The 19,777-nt window shown below is 61.7% G+C and overlaps 2 protein-coding genes across 9 annotated transcripts; both read left to right on the forward strand.

The window, feature by feature from the left end:
• Positions 1-360: 360 nt before the first annotated feature.
• On the forward strand, positions 361-19,335 carry TP53 (tumor protein p53; the record flags this gene model as incomplete). The annotated part of the gene is given in 7 exon segments (NM_205264.1): positions 361-442; positions 444-475; positions 3,409-3,518; positions 8,834-8,955; positions 11,859-11,938; positions 17,776-17,858; positions 18,881-19,335. Coding segments are annotated over 7 exon segments (588 nt in total), but the record flags the coding sequence as incomplete, so codon positions are not given.
• Positions 11,875-17,769, forward strand: LOC121108914. Of its 8 annotated transcripts, none has more exons than XM_040657218.2 (5): positions 11,875-15,344; positions 15,385-15,559; positions 15,622-15,723; positions 16,321-17,020; positions 17,140-17,769. In XM_040657218.2, exons 1-5 carry the CDS (start codon positions 15,156-15,158, stop codon positions 17,726-17,728), a joined length of 1,755 nt encoding a protein of 584 aa, XP_040513152.1. In that variant the 5' UTR covers positions 11,875-15,155; the 3' UTR covers positions 17,729-17,769. The 8 variants fall into 8 exon arrangements, with proteins under 8 accessions (XP_040513152.1, XP_040513153.1, XP_040513154.1 ...); XM_040657219.2 differs by having other exon boundaries at positions 15,385-15,446; positions 15,560-15,723; XM_040657220.2 differs by having other exon boundaries at positions 11,875-15,242; positions 15,385-15,446; positions 15,560-15,723.
• Positions 19,336-19,777: the final 442 nt, after the last annotated feature.

The following is a 19,777-nucleotide window of genomic DNA, read 5'->3' on the forward strand; positions in this document are numbered from 1 at the left end:
CATTGGGGGGGGTCAGTGAGGGGTTATGGGGTCATGGGGGGGGTTTGGGGGTCACAGTATTGGGATCTTATGGGGTCGGGGGGGGGTGTGGGGGGGGGGTCTTGGGATTGGGGGTGGGGGGTCATTCCTGCTGTGTTGGGGGGGTCATTGGGGAGAACATGGGGGGGGGGGGGGGGTAAAGGGATGGAAGCAATGGGGGCAAAGGCGGCATATTTGGGGTCGGGAGGGGGGGGGGGGGGGCGTTTTTGTGATGTTGGGGGGGGGGGTTTTGTACGAGCAGTGGGGTGACGCCCCCCCCCCCCACGACCCCCCCCACGACCCCCCCCCCCCTTTTCTGACCCCCCCCCCCCCCCCCCCCCAGGCCTGGCCCCCGCACAGCACCTCATCCGGGTGGAGGGGAACCCCCAGGCGCGTTACCACGACGACGAGACCACCAAACGGCCACAGCGTCGTCGTCCCCTATGAGCCCCCCGAGGTACCCCCAAATCACACCCCCCCCATAACCCCCCCCCCCAGACCCCCCTAAAGACCCCCCCAACCCCAATTCCCCCCCCAAGACCCCATAACCTCCCATTGCCATGACCCCCAATCCCCCCCCCATGACCCCATAACCCCTCAATGACCCCCCCCAATGACCCCCCCAATGCCCCCAGCCCCAACCCCCCCCCCCAGTCCCCCCTAAAGACCCCCCCAACCCCAAGACCCCCCACGACCCCATAAGATCCCAATGCCGTGACCCCCCAATCCCCCCCCATGACCCCATAACCCCTCAATGACCCCCCCCAATGACCCCAACCCCAAAATACCCCCCCAGACCCCCCTAAAGACCCCCCCAACCCCAATTCCCCCCCCACGACCCCATAACCTCCCATTGCCATGACCCCCAATCCCCCCCCATGACCCTATAACCCCTCAATGACCCCCCCCCAATGACCCCCAACCCCAAAATACCCCCCCAGACCCCCCCTACAGACCCCCACAACCCCAAGACCCCCCCCCACGAACCCATAACTTCCCAATGCTGTGACCCCCAATCCCCCCCCATGACCCCATAACCCCCCAATGAACCCCAACAGCCCAATGACCCCCAGCCCCAAACCCCCCCCCCAGTCCCCTTTAAGGACCCCCCCCCAACCCCAATTCCCCCCCCACGACCCCATAACCTCCCATTGCCATGACCCCCCATCCCCCCTCATGACCCCATAACCCCTCAATGACCCCCCCCCAATGACCCCCAACCCCAAAATACCCCCCAGACCCCCCTAAAGACCCCCCCAACCCCAAGACCCCCCCCACGACCCCATAACTTCCCAATGCTGTGACCCCCAATCCCCCCCCCATGACCCCATAACCCTTCACTGACCCCCCCCAATGACCCCCAGCCCCAAACCCCCCCCAGTCCCCCTTAAGGACCCCCCCCCCACCCCATAACCCCTCAATGACACCCCCCCCCAATGACCCCCAACCCCAAAATGCCCCCCCTCAGTCCCCCCTAAAGACCCCCCCAACCCCAAGACCCCCCCCCACGACCCCATAACCTCCCATTGCCGTGACCCCCAATCCCCCCTCATGACCCCATAACCCCTCACTGACCCTCCCCAATGACCCCCAGCCCCAAATCCCCCCCCCTCAGTCCCCCCTAAAGACCCCCCCAACCCCAATTCTCCCCCCCCTACGACCCCATAACTTCCCAATACTGTGACCCCCAGACCCCCCATGACACCCCCCATCCCCCCCAATGCCCTCCGACACCCCCAAATACCCCCAATACCTCCCAAATACCCCCCCAAATACACCCCCACACCCCCAAAACACCCCCCAATGCCCTCCAACACCCCCAAATACCCCCAATACCCCCAAATACCCCCCCAAATACCCCCCACGTACCACCCAAACACCCCCAAATCCCCCCCAGATACCCCCAAACACCCCCAATGCCCTTCGACACCCCCAAATACCCCCAATACCCCCCAAATACCCCCCAGATACCCCCAAACACCCCCAATGCCCTTTGACACCCCCAAATACCCCCAATACCCCCCAAATACCCCCCCAAATACCCCCCAGATACCCCCAAACCCCCCCTATGCCCTCTGACACCCCCAAATACCCCCAATACACCCCAAATACCCCCCAAATACCCCCCACGTACCCCCCAAACCCCCCAATGTCCTCCATCACCCCCAAATACCCCCCCAGATACCCCCAAACCCCCCCCTATGCCCTCTGACACCCCCAAATACCCCCAATACCCCCCAAATACCCCCCCAAATACCCCCCAGATACCCCCCCAAATACCCCCAAACCCCCCCAATGCCCTCCAACACCCCCAAATACCCCCAATACCCCCCAAATACCCCCCCAATACCCCCAAACCCCCCCAATGCCCTCCAACACCCCCAAATCCCCCCAATACCCCCAAATACCCTCCCAAATACCCCCCCACACCCCCACAAACACCCCCAATGCCCTCTGACACCCCCAAATACCCCCAATACACCCCAAACACCCCCCCAATTCCCCCCACGTACCCCCAAACACCCCCCAATGCCCTCCATCACCCCCAAATTCCTCCTATACCCCCCAAATCCCCCCCACACCCCCACAAACACCCCCAATGCCCTCTGACACCCCCAAATACCCCCAATACACCCCAAACACCCCCCCAATTCCCCCCACGTACCCCCAAACACCCCCCAATGCCCTCCATCACCCCCAAATTCCTCCTATACCCCCCAAATCCCCCCCAGATACCCCCAAACACCCCCCAATGCCCTCTGACACCCCCAAATACCCCCAATACCCCCCAAATACCCCCCCAGTACCCCCCACGTACCCCCCAAACACCCCCCAATGCCCTCCAACACCCCCAAATACCCCCCCAAATACCCCCTAGATACCCCCAAACAGCCCCCAATACCCTCCAACACCCCCTTTTCCCCCCCCCAAATACCCCCAAACACCCCCCAATGCCCTCCAACACCCCCAAATCCCCCCCTATGCCCTCCAACACCCCCAAATACCCCCCCAAATACCCCCCAACGCTCTCAAATACCCCCCAGATACCCCCCAGATACCCCCAAACCCCCCCAATGCCCTCCAACACCCCCAAATACCCCCAATACCCCCCAAATACCCCCCCAATACCCCCCACGTACCCCCAAACACCCCCCAATGTCCTCCAACACCCCCAAATAGGGGGGTCCGGGAGGCATTTTGGGGGGGGGGGGGGGGCGTTGGGGGGTATTTGGGGGTGTCGGGGGTGTCGGGATGCTGACAGCAGCATTCGGATGCTCGAGGATGGGGGTGGCAGGGAGGAGTTGGGGGGGGGGGGGAGAGGATTGTGGGGTGCTCAGGTTGTTTTTGGGGGTGTCCCCCCCCCCCCCAAAATCCCCCCCCCCCATCCAGGTGGGCTCTGACTGTACCACAGTGCTGTACAACTTCATGTGCAACAGTTCCTGCATGGGGGGGATGAACCGCCGCCCCATCCTCACCATCCTTACACTGGAGGGGCCGGGGTGAGATTTTTGGGGACCCCCCCCCCCCAACTTTGAACCTAAACCCCCCCCCTAAAAAGAGAAAGGGGGGAGAGGGTCTGTAGGGTTGTGGAAGAGGGGGCTGTGGGGCACAGGAAGGGGGGGTTTTAGGGGGAGGGGATTCATGGAGTGGGTTTTTGGGGGGGGGGGTCCCTAAATACCTTTGGGGGGGTCCCTAAATACCTTTGGAGGGGTCCCTAAATACCTTTGGGGGGGTTCGGTTTTGGGGTGGGGGGGGTTTATTGGGGTCTTTGAATGCCTGCAGGGGGTCTTTGGGTGTGGGGGGGGGGGGATCAGGTGGGGGTTTTGAGGTCCCTGGGGGGGTCGTGAGGGGGGGACCCCAAAGGGCTGCGAAGTTGGGGGGTTACATATGGGGAGGGGGGGTTGTGTGCGGGTCCCCATATAGATGGGGGGGGGTTTATGGGGGGGCTCCTGGGGGTCTCCTGGGGTTCCTGTGCCTCCTGAAGGGGTACTGGGGGGGGGAGGGGAGAGGGGGTGTTCATAGGGGTCCCCAAAACCTGGGGGGGGCTCATGGGGGGTACCTGGGGGGTTCATGGGGGGGTTTATGGGGGGTTATGGGGGGGTTCTGGGGGTCTTCTGGGGTTCCTGTGCCCATTGTGCGTCCTGAAGGAGTCCTGGGGGGGGGGAGGGGAGTTGGGGGGTGTTCATAGGGGTCCCCAAAACCTGGGGGGGGCTCATGGGGGGGTACCTGGGGGGGTTTATGGGGGGTATCTGGGGGGGGGGCTAAGGGGGGGTTCTGGGGGGGCTTCTGGGGGTCTTCTGGGGTTCCTGTGCCCATTGTGCCTCCTGAAGGGGTCCTGGGGGGGGGGGGGGGGGGGGGGAGGGTGGGGGGGTGTTCATAGGGGTCCCCAAAAAACCTGGGGGGGGTTCATGGGGGGGTTCATGGGGGGTACCTGGGGGGGTTCTGGGGGGGGTTCTGGGGGTCTCCTGGGGTTCCTGTGCCCATTGTGCCTCCTGAAGGGGTCCTGGGGGGGGGAGGGCAGTGGGGGGTGTTCATAGGGGTCCCCAAAACCTGGGGGGGGCTCATGGGGTGTACCTGGGGGGTTTATGGGGGGTATCTGGGGGGTTCATGGGGGGGTTATGGGGGGGTTATGGGGGTTTTCTGGGGTTCCTGTGCCCATTGTGCCTCCTGAAGGGGTCCTGGGGGAGAGGAGGGGAGTGGGGGTGTTCATAGGGGTCCCCAAATACATATGGGGGCTCATGGGGGGGTACCTGGGGGGTTTATGGGGGGTACCTGGGGGGGTTCTGGGGGGGGTTCTGGGGGTCTCCTGGGGTTCCTGTGCCCATTGTGCCTCCTGAAGGGGTCCTGGGGGGGGGGGCGGGGAGAGGGGGGTGTTCATAGGGGTCCCCAAAACCTGGGGGGGGCTCATGGGGGGGTTCATGAGGGGGATAATTGGGGGGGTTCATGGGGGGGTTTATGGGGGGCTCCTGGGGGTCTCCTGGGGTTCCTGTGCCCATTGTGCCTCCTGAAGGGGTCCTGGGGGGGGGCGGGGAGGGGGGGTGTTCATAGGGGTCCCCAAATACCTGGGGGGGGCTCATGGGGGGGTTCATGGGGGGTACCTCGGGGGGGTTCATGGGGGGGGTTCATGGAGGGGCATCTGGGGGGGCTTCTGGGGGTCTTCTGGGGTTCCTGTGCCCATTGTGCCTCCTGATGGGGTCCTGGGGGGGGGGAGGGGAGTGGGAGTGTTCATAGGGGTCCCCAAAACCCGGGGGGGGCTCATGGGGGGGTACCTGTGGGGGTTCATGGGGGGTATCTGGGGGGGTTCATGGGGGGGTTATGGGGGGGTTCTGGGGGTCTCCTGGGGTTCCTGTGTCCATTGTGCTTCCTGAAGTGGTACTGGGGGGGGGAGGGGAGAGGGGGTGTTCATAGGGGTCCCCAAATACATAGGGGGGCTCATGGGGGGGTTCATGGAGAGGCATCTGGGGGGGTTCATGGGGGGGGTTCATGGAGGGGCATCTGGGGGGGTTCATGGGGGGGTTCTGGGGGGGTTCTGGGGGTCTTCTGGGGTTCCTGCGCCCATTGTGCCTCCTGAAGGAGTCCTGGGGGGGGGGGGAGGGGAGTGGGGGTGTTCATAGGGGTCCCCAAAACCTGGGGGGGGCTCATGGGGGGGTTATGGGGGGTACCTGGGGGGGTTCATGGGGGGGTTCTGGGGGGGTTCTGGGGTCTTCTGGGGTTCCTGTGCCCATTTTGCTTCCTGAAGGGGTCCTGGGGGGGGGAGGGGAGAGGGGGTGTTCATAGGGGTCCCTAAAACCTGGGGGGGGCTCATGGGGGGGTTATGGGGGGGTTCTGGGGGTCTTCTGGGGTTCCTGTGCCCATTGTGCCTCCTGAAGGAGTCCTGGGGGGGGGGGAGGGGAGTGGGGGTGTTCATAGGGGTCCCCAAAACCTGGGGGGGCTCATGGGGGGGTTCATGGGGGGGGTTTCATGGGGGGTATCTGGAGGGGTTATGGGGGGGTTATGGGGGTTTTCTGGCTTTCCTGTGCCCATTGTGCCTCCTGAAGGGGTCCTGGGGGGGGGGGGAGGGGAGGGGGGGGTGTTCATAGGGGTCCCCAAAACCTGGGGGGGGCTCATGGGGCGGTTATGGGGGGTACCTCGGGGGGTTCATGGGGGGTATCTGGGGGGGTTATGGGGGGGTTATGGGGGTCTTCTGGGGTTCCTGTGCCCATTGTGCCTCCTGATGGGGTCCTGGGGGGGGGGAGGGCAGTGGGGGTGTTCATAGGGGTCCCCAAAACCTGGGGGGGGCTCATGGGGGGTACCTGGGGGGTTTCATGGGGGGTATCTGGGGGGGTTCATGGGGGGTATCTGGGGGGGTTCATGGGGGGGTTTATGGGGGGGTTCTGGGGGTCTTCTGGGGTTCCTGTGCCCATTGTACGTCCTGAAGGAGTCTTGGGGGGGGGGAGGGGAGTGGGGGTGTTCATAGGGGTCCCCAAAACCTGGGGGGGGCTCATGGGGGGGGTTCATGAGGGGGATAATAGGGGGGTTCATGGGGGGGTTTATGGGGGGGCTCCTGGGGGTCTTCTGGGGTTTCTCTGCCCATTGTGCCTCCTGAAGGGGTCCTGGGGGGGGGAGGGGAGTGGGGGTGTTCATAGGGGTCCCCAAATACATAGGGGGGCTCATGGGGGGGCTCATGGGGGGGCACTTGGGGGCTTCATGGGGGGGGTTCATGGAGGGGTACCTGGGGGGGTTTATGGGGGGGTTCTGGGGTCTTCTGGGGTTCCTGTGCCCATTATGGGTCCTGGGGGGGGGGCGGAGAGAGGGGGGTGTTCATAGGGGTCCCCAAAACCTGGGGGGGGGCTCATGGGGGGTATCTGGGGGGGTTCATGGGGGGGTTATGGGGGGGTTATGGGGGTCTTCTGGGGTTCCTGTGCCCATTGTGCCTCCTGAAAGGGTCCTGGGGGGGGGAGGGGAGGGGAGGGGGGGGGTGTTCATAGGGGTCCCCAAAACCTGGGGGGGGCTCATGGGGGGGTTTATGGGGGGTACCTCGGGGGGGTTCATGGGGGGGTTCTGGGGGGGGTTCTGGGGGTCTTCTGGGGTTCCTGTGCCCATTGTGCCTCCTGAAGGGGTCCTGGGGGGGGGGGAGGGGAGTGGGGGTGTTCATAGGGGTCCCCAAAACCTGGGGGGGGCTCATGGGGGGTACCTGGGGGGGGGCTTCATGGGGGGTATCTGGGGGGGGTCATGGGGGGGTTTATGGGGGGCTTCTGGGGTTCTTGTGCCCATTGTGCCTCCTGAAGGGGTCCTGGGGGGGGGCGGGGAGGGGAGTGGGGGTGTTCATAGGGGTCCCCAAAACCTGGGGGGGGCTCATGGGGGGTTCATGGGGGTACCTCGGGGGGTACCTGGGGGGGTTCATGGGGGGTTTATGGGGGGGTTCATGGGGGGGTTTATGGGGGGGCTTCTGGGGGTCTCCTGGGGTTCCTGTGCCCATTGTGCCTTCTGAAGGAGTCCTGGGGGGGGAGGGGAGTGGGGGGTGTTCATAGGGGTCCCCAAAACCTGGGGGGGGCTCATGGGGGGTACCTCGGGGGGGTTCATTGGGGGGTTTATGGGGGGGGTTCTGGGGGGGTTCTGGGGGTCTCCTGGGGTTCCTGTGCCCATTGTGCCTCCTGAAGGAGTCCTGCGGGGGGGAGGGGAGTGGGGGTGTTCATAGGGGTCCCCAAAACCTGGGGGGGGCTCATGGAGGGGTACCTGGGGGGGTTCATGGGGGGTATCTGGGGGGTTAATGGGGGGGTTATGGGGGGGTTATGGGGTCTCCTGGGGTTCCTGTGCCCATTGTGCCTCCTGATGGGGTCCTGGGAGGGGGGGAGGGGAGTGGGGGTGTTCATAGGGGTCCCCAAAACCTGGGGGGGGCTCATGGGGGGGTTATGGGGGGTACCTCAGGGGGGTTCATGGGGGGGTTTATGGGGGGCTTCTGGGGGTCTCCTGGGGTTCCTGTGCCCATTGTGCCTCCTGAAGGGGTCCTTGGGGGGGGGGGGAGAGGAGGGGGGGTGTTCATAGGGGTCCCCAAATACTTATGGGGGCTCATGGGGGGGTTCATGGGGGTACCTCGGGGGGGTTCATTGGTGGGTTATGGGGGGGTTATGGGGGGGTTCTGGGGGTCTCCTGGGGTTCCTGTGCCCATTGTACGTCCTGAAGGAGTCTTGGGGGGGGGGAGTGGAGTGGGGGTGTTCATAGGGGTCCCCAAAACCTGGGGGGGGCTCATGGGGGGGTTCATGGGGGGTACCTCAGGGGGGTTCATGAGGGGGTCTATGGGGGGCTTCTGGGGGTCTTCTGGGGTTCCTGTGCCCATTTTGCTTCCTGAAGGGGTCCTGGGGGGGGGGAGGGCAGTGGGGGGTGTTCATAGGGGTCCCCAAAACCTGGGGGGGGTCATGGGGGGTTCATGGGGGTACCTCGGGGGGTACCTGGGGGGGTTCATGGAGGGGTATCTGGGGTGGTTCATGGGGGGGTTTATGGGGGGGTTCTGGGGGTCTTCTGTGGTTCCTGTGCCCATTATGCCTCCTGAAGGAGTCCTGGGGGGGGGGGAAGGGGAGAGGGGTGTTCATAGGGGTCCCCAAAACCTGGGGGGGGCTCATGGGGGGGTTCATGGGGGTACCTCGGGGGGGTTCATTGGGGGGGTTCATGGAGGGGTATCTGGGGTGGTTCATGGGGGGGTTTATGGGGGGGTTCTGGGGGTCTCCTGGGGTTCCTGTGCCCATTGTGCCTCCTGAAGGGGTCCTGGGGGGGGGAGGGGAGGGGATGACGGTGGGGTCCCCCCCTCTGATCGGTTGTTGTCCGGGGGGGGTCGCAGGGGGCAGCTGTTGGGGCGGCGCTGCTTCGAGGTGCGCGTGTGCGCATGTCCGGGGAGGGACCGCAAGATCGAGGAGGAGAACTTCCGGAAGAGGGGCGGGGCCGGGGGCGTGGCTAAGCGAGGTGAGGGCGGGGCTTGCGGCAAAGGGGGGCGGGGCTGAGGGGAGGGGTAAGGGAGTTTAAACGGGGCTGGGGTGAGGAAGTGGGCGGGGCTTAAGGATGGTGGGCGGGGCTAATGGGTGGTGGGCGGAGCGAATGGGAAATGGGCAGGCTTGGTGGGCGGTGCTTATGGATGGTGGGCGGGGCGAAAGGGAGGTAGGCGGGGCTAAAGGGTGGTGGGCGGGGCTAATGGGAGGTAGGCGGGGCTAATGGGAGGTAGGCGGGGCTAAAGGGTGGAGGGGGGCTAATGGGAGGTAGGCGGGGCTAATGAATGGAGGGCGGGGCTAATGGGAGGTGGGCGGGGCTAAAGGGAGGAGCGTGGGGTAATGGGTGGTGGGCGGGGCTAATAAATGTGGGCGGGGCTGATGGGTGGTAGATGGGGGTCATGGGTGGTAGATGGGGGTAATGGGTGATGGGCGTGGCTAATGGGTGGTGGGCGGGGCTAATGGGTGGTGGGCGGGGCTAAAGGGTGGTGGGTGGGACTAATGGGTGGTGGGCGGGGCTAATGGGTGGTAGAGGGGGGTAATGGGTGTTGGGCGGGGCTAATGGGTGGTAGGCGGGACTAAATGGAGGTGGGCGGGGCTAATGGGAGGTAGGTGGGGTAATGGATGGTGGGCGGGGCTAATGAATGGAGGGCGGGGCTAATGGGAGGTGGGCGGGGCTAGTGGGAGATAGATTGGGTAATGGGTGATGGGCGGGGCTAATGGGTGGTGGGCGGGGTTAATGGTGGGCGAGGCTCAAGGGAGGAGTGTGGGGTAATGGGTGGTGGGCGGGGCTAAAGGGAGATGGGCGGGGCTAGAGGGGAGTGGGCGGGCTTAATGGGAGGTGGGCGGGGCTAAAGGGTGGTGGGCGGGGCTAAAGGGTGATGGGCGGGGTCAATGGGAGGTATGCGTGGTGGGCTGTGGTGATGGGAGATGGGCGGGGCTAATAAATGTGGGCGGGGCTAATGCTTGGTGGGCGGGGCTAATGAATGGAGGGAGGGGCTAATGGGAAGTGGGCGGGGCTAATGGGAGGTAGATGGGGGTAATGGGTGATGGGCGGGGCTAATGGGATGTAGGTGGGGCTAATGGGTGGTGGGCGGGGCTAATTGGAGCTGGGCGGGGCTAATAAATGTGGGCAGGGCTAATGGTGGGCGGGGCTAAAGGGAGGAGTGTGGGGTAATGGGTGGTGGGCGGGGCTAATGGATATGGGCGGGGCTAGAGGGATATTGGGGTCCCCCCCTGGCATTGGGGTCCCCCCCAAGCATTGGGGTCCCCCCTTGGGCTACTGGGGATCCCTTCCAGACATTGAGAACCCCCACTCCAGACATTGGAGTTGTGTCCCCCCCCCCATATTGGGGTCCCCCCATCATTGGGGTCCCCCCCAGGCATTGGGGTCCCCCCAAGCATTGGGGTCCCCCCTTGGGCTATTGGGGAACCCTCCCAGACATTGAGAACCCCACTCCAGACATTGGGGTTGTGTCCCCCCCCCCCCAAGATATTGGGGTCCCCCCCAGACAATGGGGTCCCCCCCAGACATTGGGGTCCCCCCAGGCATTGGGGTCCCCCCCAAGCATTGGGGTCCCCCCTTGGGCTACTGGGGATCCCTTCCAGACATTGAGAACCCCCACTCCAGACATTGGGGTTGTGCCACCCCCCACCCCCAAGATATTGGGGTCCCCCCCATCATTGGGGTCCCACCCCGTCATTGGGGTCCCCCCCAAGCATTGGGGTCCCCCCTTGGGCTACTGGGGGACTTTCCCAGACATTGAGAACCCCACTCCAGACATTGGGGTTGTGTCCCCCCCCCTCCCAAGATATTGGGGTCCCCCCCAGACAATGGGGTCCCCCCCAGACATTGGGGTCCCCCCCCGTCATTGGGGTCCCCCCTTGGGCTATTGGGGAACCCTCCCAGACATTGAGAACCCCACTCCAGACATTGGGGTTGTGTCCCCCCCCCCCCAAGACATTGGGGTCCCCCCCCAGGCATTGGGGTCCCCCCCAAGCATTGGGGTCCCCCCCTCAGCTATTGGGGGACCCTTCCAGACATTGAGAACCCCCACTCCAGACATTGGGGTTGTGTCCCCCCCCCCCCAATATTGGGGTCCCCCTCAGACAATGGGGTCCCCCCCAGACATTGGGGTCCCCCCAGATAATGGGGTCCACCCAGACATTGGGGTCCCCCCCTCAGCTATTGGGGAACCCTCCCAGACATTGAGAACCCCCACTCCAGACATTGGGGTTGTGCCCCCCCCCCCCCCCCAAGATATTGGGGTCCCCCCATCATTGGGGTCCACCCCAAGCATTGGGGTCCCCCACAAGCATTGCGGTCCCCCCTTGGGCTACTGGGGAACCCTTCCAGACATTGAGAACCCCCACTCCAGACATTGGGGTTGTGCCCCCCCCCACCCCCAAGATATTGGGGTCCCCCCATCATTGGGGTCCCCCCCAGGCATTGGAATCCCCCCAGTAATTGGGGTCCCCCCCAGACATTGGGGTCCCCCCTAAGCATTGGGGTCCCCCCTTGGGCTACTGGGGATCCCTTCCAGACATTGAGAACCCCCACTGCAGACATTGGAGTTGTGTGTGTCCCCCCCCTATATTGGGGTGCCCCCATCATTGGGGTCCCCCCAGACATTGGGGTCCCCCCCAGTAATTGGGGTCCCCCCCAGACATTGCCCCCCCCCCCCAAGCGTTGGGGTCCCCCCCTCAGCTATTGGGGGACCCTTCCAGACATTGAGAACCCCATTCCAGACATTGGGGTTGTGCCCCCCCCCCCCCCCCCAATATTGGGGTCCCCCCATCATTGGGGTCCCCCCCCCAGACATTGGGGTCCCCCCCCCCCAGGCATGGGGGGCCCCATAGACATTGACCTCCCCCCCCCCCCAGCAATGTCGCCCCCAACCGAAGCCCCCGAGCCCCCCAAGAAGCGCGTGCTGAACCCCGACAATGAGATATTCTACCTGCAGGTGGGTACAGTGCCTGGAAAGCCTTTATTTGGGGGGGTCGGGGGGGGTCTTATGGGATTTTTGGGGGGTCCTTATGGGGCATTTTGGGGTCCTGGAAGGTTTGAAGGGCGTTCCTGAGGGAGTATTTGGGGTATTTTGGGGTCTTATGGGATTTTTGGGGGGTCCTATGGGGCATTTTGGGGTCCTGGAGGGTTTTTAAGGGCGTTCCTGAGAGAGCGTTTGGGGTCTTATGGGGTATTTTGGGGTCCTGGGAGGTTTTTGGGGTGTCCTATGGGGCATTTTGGGGTCCTGGAAGGTTTGAAGGGCGTTCCTGAGGGAGCATTTGGGGTCTTATGGGGTCTTATGGGATTTTTGGGGGGTCCTATGGGGCATTTTGGGGTCCTGGAAGGTTTGAAGGGCGTTCCTGAGGGAGTGTTTGGGGTCTTATGGGGTATTTTGGGGTCTTATGGGATTTTTGGGGGGTCCTATGGGGCATTTTGGGGTCCTGGAGGGTTTTAAGGGCATTCCTGAGGGAGTGTTTGGGGTCTTATGGGGTATTTTGGGGTCCTGGGAGGTTTTTAGGGGTGCCCTATGGGGCATTTTGGGGTCCTGGAAGGTTTGAAGGGCGTTCCTGAGGGAGTGTTTGGGGTCTTATGGGGTCTTTTGGGGTCTTATGGGGCATTTTGGGGGTCCTATGGGGCATTTTGGGGTCCTGGAAGGTTTGAAGGGCGTTCCTGAGGGAGTATTTGGGGTCTTATGGGGTATTTTGGGGTCTTATGGGATTTTTGGGGGGTCCTATGGGGCATTTTGGGGTCCTGGAGGGTTTGAAGGGCGTTCCTGAGGGAGTGTTTGGGGTCTTATGGGGTATTTTGGGGTCTTATGGGATTTTTGGGGGGTCCTTATGGGGCATTTTGGGGTCCTGGAAGGTTTGAAGGGCGTTCCTGAGGGAGTGTTTGGGGTCTTATGGGGTATTTTGGGGTCCTGGGAGGTTTTTGGGGTGTCCTATGGGGCATTTTGGGGTCCTGGAAGGTTTGAAGAGCGTTCCTGAGGGAGTGTTTGGGGTCTTATAGGGTATTTTGGGGTCCTGGAAGGTTTTTGGGGTGTCCTATGGGGCATTTTGGGGTCCTGGAAGGTTTGAAGGGCGTTCCTGAGGGAGTATTTGGGGTATTTTGGGGTCTTATGGGATTTTTGGGAGGTCCTTATGGGGCATTTTGGGGTCCTGGAAGGTTTGAAGGGCGTTCCTGAGGGAGTGTTTGGGGTCTTATGGGGTATTTTGGGGTCCTGGGAGGGTTTTAGGGTGTCCTATGGGGCATTTTGGGGTCCTGGAGGGTTTGAAGGGCGTTCCTGAGGGAGTGTTTGGGGTCTTATGGAGTATTTTGGGGTCCTGGGAGGGTTTTGGGGTGTCCTATGGGGCATTTTGGGGTCCTGGAGGGTTTTAAGGGCGTTTCTGAGGAGTGTTTGGGGTCTTATGGGGTATTTTGGGGTCTTATGGGATTTTTGGGGGGTCCTTATGGGGCATTTTGGGGTCCTGGAGGGTTTGAAGGGCGTTCCTGAGGGAGTATTTGGGGTATTTTGGGGTCTTATGGGATTTTTGGGGGGTCCTATGGGGCATTTTGGGGTCCTGGAGGGTTTTTAAGGGCGTTCCTGAGGGAATGTTTGGGGTCTTATGGGGTATTTTGGGGTCTTATGGGATTTTTGGGGGGTCCTTCTGGGGCATTTTGGGGTCCTGGGAGGTTTGAAGGGCGTTCCTGAGGGAGTGTTTGGGGTCTTATGGGGTATTTTGGGGTCCTGGGAGGTTTTTAGGGGTGCCCTATGGGGCATTTTGGGGTCCTGGAAGGATTGAAGGGCGTTCCTGAGGGAGTATTTGGGGTATTTTGGGGTCTTATGGGATTTTTGGGGGGTCCTATGGGGCATTTTGGGGTCCTGGAGGGTTTGAAGGGCATTCCTGAGGGAGTGTTTGGGGTCTTATAGGGTATTTTGGGGTCCTGGAAGGTTTTTGGGGTGTCCTATGGGGCATTTTGGGGTCCTGGAGGGTTTGAAGGGCGTTCCTGAGGGAGTATTTGGGGTATTTTGGGGTCTTATGGGATTTTTGGGGGTCCTTATGGGGCATTTTGGGGTCCTGGAAGGTTTGAAGGGCGTTCCTGAGGGAGTGTTTGGGGTCTTATGGGGTATTTTGGGGTCTTATGGGATTTTTGGGGGGTCCTTATGGGCATTTTGGGGTCCTGGAGGGTTTGAAGGGCGTTCCTGAGGGAGTGTTTGGGGTCTTTATGGGGCATTTTGGGGTCCTGGGAGGGTTTTGGGGGGTCCTATGGGGCATTTTGGGGTCCTGGAGGGTTTGAAGGGCGTTCCTGAGGGAGTGTTTGGGGTCTTATGGGGTATTTTGGGGTCTTATGGGATTTTTGGGGGGTCCTTATGGGGCATTTTGGGGTCCTGGAAGGTTTGAAGGGCGTTCCTGAGGGAGTGTTTGGGGTCTTATGGGGTATTTTGGGGTCTTATTAGATTTTTGGGGGGTCCTATGGGGCATTTTGGGGTCCTGGAGGGTTTTAAGGGCGTTCCTGAGAGAGCGTTAGGGGTCTTATGGGGTCTTTTGGGGTCTTATGGGATTTTTGGGGGGTCCTTATGGGGCATTTTGGGGTCCTGGAAGGTTTTGAAGGGCGTTCCTGAGGGAGTGTTTGGGGTCTTATGGGGTATTTTGGGGTCTTATGGGATTTTTGGGGTACCCTATGGGGCATTTTGGGGTCCTGGAGGGTTTGAAGGGCGTTCCTGAGGGAGTATTTGGGGTCTTATGGGGTATTTTGGGGTCCTGGGAGGTTTTTAGGGGTGCCCTATGGGGCTTTTTGGGGTCCTGAAAGGTTTTTGGGGTGTCTTATGGGGCATTTTGGGGTCCTGGGAGGATTTAGGGGTACTCTATGGGGTATTTTGGGGTCTTATGGGATTTTTGGGGTGACCTATGGGGCATTTTGGGGTCCTGGAAGGTTTTAGGGTTCCCTATGGGGAATTTTGGGGTCCTGGAGGGATTTGGGGGTTCCTTATGGGGCATTTTGGGGTCCTGGAAGGAATTTGGGGTTCCCTATGAGGCATTTTGGGGTCCTGGAAGGTTTTTTGGGGGTACCCTATGGGGCATTTTGGGGTCCTGGAAGGTTTTGGGGGTGCCCTATGGAGCATTTTGGGGTCCTGAAAGGTTTTTGGGGTGCCCTATGGAGCATTTTGGGGTCCTGGAAGGAATTTGGGGTGCCCTATGGGGTATTTTGGGGTCCTGGAAGGTTTGTGGGGGTTCCCATGGGACCATTTGGGTCCTGGAAGGGGACCTTTTGGGTCCTGGAAGGTTTGTGGGGGTTCCCGTGGGACCCTTTGGGTCCTGGAAGGTTTGTGGGGGTTCCTATGGGACCATTTGGGTCCTGGAAGGGGACTGTTTGGGTCCTGGAAGGTTTGTGGGGGTTCCCATGAGACCGTTTGGGTCCTGGAAGGGGACCTTTTGGGTCCTGGAAGGTTTCTATGGGTTCTCATGGGTCCTTTTGGGTCCTGGAAGGTTTGTGGCGGTTCTCATGGGACCTTTTGGGTCCTGGAAGGTTTATGGGGGTCCTCATGGGACCTTTTGGGTCCTTTCTGGGGGTTCTCATGGGTCCTTTTGGGTCCTGGAAGGTTTCTGGGGGTTCCCATGGGACCTTTTGGGTCCTGGAAGGGGACCTTTTGGGTTCTGGAAGGTTTGTGGGGGTTCCCGTGGGACCCTTTGGGTCCTGGAAGGTTTGTGGGGGTTCCTATGGGACCATTTGGGTCCTGGAAGGGGACCTTTTGGGTCCTGGAAGGTTTCTGGGGTTTTCCATGGGGCCTTTTGGGTCCTGGAAGGTTTCTATGGGTTCTCATGGGTCCTTTTGGGTCCTGGAAGGCTTCTGGGGGTTCCTATGGGACCTTTTGGGTTCTGGAAGGGGACTGTTTGGGTCCTGGAAGGGGACCCTTTGGGTCCTGGAAGGTTTCTGGGGGTACCCATGGGACCTTTTGGGTCCTTTCTGGGGGTTCCAATGGGACTTTTTAGGTCCTGGAAGGTTTGTGGGGGTTCTCATGGGACCCTTTGGGTCCTGGAAGGTTTCTGGGGGTTCCCGTGGGACCATTTGGGTCCTGGAAGGGACCGTTTGGGTCCTGGAAGGTTTCTATGGGTTCTCATGGGTTCTTTTGGGTCCTGGAAGGGGACTGTTTGGGTCCTGGAAGGTTTCTGGTGGTACCCATGGGACCTTTTGGGTCCTTTCTGGGGGTTCCAATGGACCTTTTGGGTCCTGGAAGGGGACCGTTTGGGTCCTGGAAGGTTTCTGGGGGTTCCTATTGGGTCCTTTTGGGTCCTGGAAGGGGACCGTTTGGGTCCTGGAAGGTTTCTATGGGTTCTCATGGGTTCTTTTGGGTCCTGGAAGGTTTGTGGGGGTTCCCATGGGACCTTTTGGGTCCTGGAAGGTTTATGGGGGTCCTCATGGGACCTTTTGGGTCCTTTCTGGGGGTTCTCATGGGACCGTTTGGGTCCTGGAAGGTTTGTGGGGGTTCCTATGGGACCATTTGGGTCCTGGAAGGGGTCCGTTTGGGTCCTGGAAGGCTTCTGGGGGTTCCCGTGGGACCTTTTGGGTCCTGGAAGGTTTATGGGGGTTCCCATGGGACCCTTTGGGTCCTGGAAGGGGACCTTTTGGGTCCTGGAAGGTTTCTGGGGTTTTCCATGGGACCTTTTGGGTCCTGGAAGGTTTCTATGGGTTCTCATGGGTCCTTTTGGGTCCTGGAAGGCTTCTGGGGGTTCCCATGGGACCTTTTGGGTTCTGGAAGGGGACTGTTTGGGTCCTGGAAGGGGAACTTTTGGGTCCTGGAAGGTTTGTGGGGGTTCCCATGGAATCATTTGGGTCCTTTTTGGGGGTTCCAATGGGACCTTTTGGGTCCTGGAAGGTTTCTGGGGGTTCCCATGGGATCCTTTGGGTCCTGGAAGGGGACCTTTTGGGTCCTGGAAGGTTTGTGGGGGTTCCCATGGGACCTTTTGGGTCCTGGAAGGTTTCTGGGGGTTCCCATGGGACCATTTGGGTCCTGGAAGGGGACTGTTTGGGTCCTGGAAGGGGACGTTTTGGGTCCTGGAAGGTTTCTGGGGGTTCCATGGGTCTTTTTGGGTCCTGGAAGGTTTCTGGGGGTTCTCATGGGACTGTTTGGGTCCTGGAAGGTTTATGCGGGTTCCCATGGGGCCCTTTGGGTCCTGCAAGGGGACTGTTTGGGTCCTGGAAGGGGAACTTTTGGGTCCTGGAAGGTTTGTGGGGGTTCCCATGGGACCTTTTGGGTCCTGGAAGGTTTCTGGGGGTTCTCATGGGACTGTTTGGGTCCTGGAAGGTTTATGGGGGTTCCCATGGGGCCCTTTGGGTCCTGCAAGGGGACTGTTTGGGTCCTGGAAGGGGAACTTTTGGGTCCTGGAAGGTTTGTGGGGGTTCCCATGGGACCTTTTGGGTCCTGGAAGGTTTCTGGGGGTTCCCGTGGGACCATTTGGGTCCTGGAAGGGGACTGTTTGGGCCCTGGAAGGGGACCTTCTGGGTCCTGGAAGGGGACCTTTTGGGTCCTGGAAGGTTTCTATGGGTTCTCATGGGTCCTTTTGGGTCCTGGAAGGTTTGTGGGGGTTCTCATGGGACCTTTTGGGTCCTGGAAGGTTTCTATGGGTTCTCATGGGTCCTTTTGGGTCCTGGAAGGTTTGTGGGGGTTCCCGTGGGACCATTTGGGTCCTGGAAGGTATGTGGGGATTCCCGTGGGACCTTTTGGGTCCTGGAAGGTTTGTGGGGGTTCTCATGGAGCTCTTTGGGGTAACGGGTTGTATTTCGGGGGGGTTCCCATCCCGTCCCCCCCCCCCACAGGTGCGCGGGCGCCGCCGCTATGAGATGCTGAAGGAGATCAATGAGGCGCTGCAGCTCGCCGAGGGGGGGTCCGCACCGCGGCCGTGAGTCCTTTTTGGGGGGGGGGGGATTTGGGGGGGGGGTGGGGGGGGGGGCAACGACCTCAGGGTCCCTGGTTGTGGTGTGGGTCCTTTTTAGGGGGGGGGGATTTGGGGGGGGGGGGAAGGAAGGGAGTTGTGGTGTGGGTCCTTTTTGGGTGGGGGGGGGATTTCGGGGTGGGGGGGGGGCAAAGAAGGGGTTTATGGTGTGGGTCCTTTTTCGGGGGGGGTTCCCCATAAGTGGGGGGGGGGATTGTCCTTTTTGGGGGGGGGGATTTGGGGGGGGGGGTGGCTGGAAGGGGTGCTGATCCCCTTAATGGGGGGGGGGGGTTGTGTTTTTGGGGGGGGGATTTGGGGGTGGGGGGGGCAAAGAAGGGGGTTATGGTGTGGGTCCCTTTTGGGGGGGGTTCCCCATAAGTGAAGGTTGAGTCGTCGTCCTTTTTTGGGGGGGGGGGTCCTTTTTGGGGGGGGGGGTGTGGCTGGAAGGGGTGCTGAGCCCTTTAATGGGGGGGGGGGGTCGTGTTGGGGGGGGGGTCCTTTTTGGGGGGGGATCCCCATAAGTGAAGGTTGAGTTATTGTCCTTTTTGGGGGGGGGGGGTCCTTTTTTGGGGGGGGGGGGGCAAAGAAGGTGGTTATGGTGTGGGTCCTTTTTGGGGGGGGGGGGGGCAAAGAAGGGGTTATGGTGTGGGTCCTTTTTGGGGGGGGGGGGGCTGGAAGGGGTGCTGAGCCCTTTAATGGGGGGGGGGGGGGGGTGTCGTGTTGGGGGGGGTGTGGAAGTGCCCCGTTGCATCCTGGGAGGGCTCCCATTGATTTTATTTGGGGGGGGGGAGGGGGTTGGGATGGATCTGATGGTATATATATATATATATGGGGGGTCCCCATTGCCTTTCTGCTGGGAGATCCCAACCGAGGGCTTTTTGAGGGAGGTGGGGCCTCATCCTGGACCCCCCCCCCCAATATTTAACACCCCCCCCCTCACCCCAAACCCCCCCCCCCCCCCCCCCCCCCCCCCCCCCCCCCCCCCCCAGTTCCAAAGGCCGCCGTGTGAAGGTGGAGGGACCCCAACCCAGCTGCGGGAAGAAACTGCTGCAAAAAGGCTCGGACTGACCACGCCCCCTTTTTCCTTTAGCCACGCCCCCTTTCCCTTCAGCCCCGCCCCATTTCCCTTCAGCCCCGCCCCATTTCCCTTCAGCCACGCCCAATTTCCCCTTTACCACGCCCCCTTTCCCTTCAGCCACGCCCCCTTTCCCCTTAGCCACTCCCCTTCCCCCGCGAAAGCCCCGCCCACCCCCGCCGTAACCACGCCCACGCTTCCCACCCCCCTCCCAATCTGACCACGCCCCCTTTACGCCTTAACCACGCCCCCTCTCTCCTGGCCCCGCCCCCCTCCGCTTTGGCCATGCGTAAATCCCCCCCCCCCCCCGCCCCCCCCCGGCTCATTTTTAATGCTTTTTTTGATACAATAAAACTTCTTTTTTTACTGCCCCCCCCCCCCCACTCCCCTCTCTCCCCCCCCCACCACCACCCCCCCCATCCTCTCAGGGATGGAAGAATCCAATTTTGGGGGGGTTGGGGGGGGGGGGGGGGGCAGTAAAAACCCATTTAGGGTATTTGGGGGGGGGGGGGGTTGGGCGTTTTGCGTGGGGGAGTTTTGGGGGGGGGGGGCTTCAATATAGGGGAGGTCCCCATTTGTTGGTTTGGGGGGGGGGCAGTTGAGCAGTGTCCCCAATATGGAATTGAAAGGGGGGGGGGTGTTGCAGTTTGGGGGGGGGGGTCATTTTGGGGGTAACAGAGTGGGGGGGGGGGGTTTATTGGGGGGGGGGGGTCCTTCTATGGGGCTCTGTGTGGGGGGAGGATACCCAGAGTGGGGTTTGATGGGCACAGATTGGGGGAGGGGCGCCTCATTTGGGGGAGGTTTGGGGGGG

The sequence above is a fragment of the Gallus gallus genome, unplaced genomic scaffold, assembly GCF_016699485.2.
Source record: "Gallus gallus isolate bGalGal1 unplaced genomic scaffold, bGalGal1.mat.broiler.GRCg7b scaffold_64, whole genome shotgun sequence".
In the NCBI taxonomy this organism is placed as follows: Eukaryota; Metazoa; Chordata; class Aves; order Galliformes; family Phasianidae; genus Gallus; species Gallus gallus.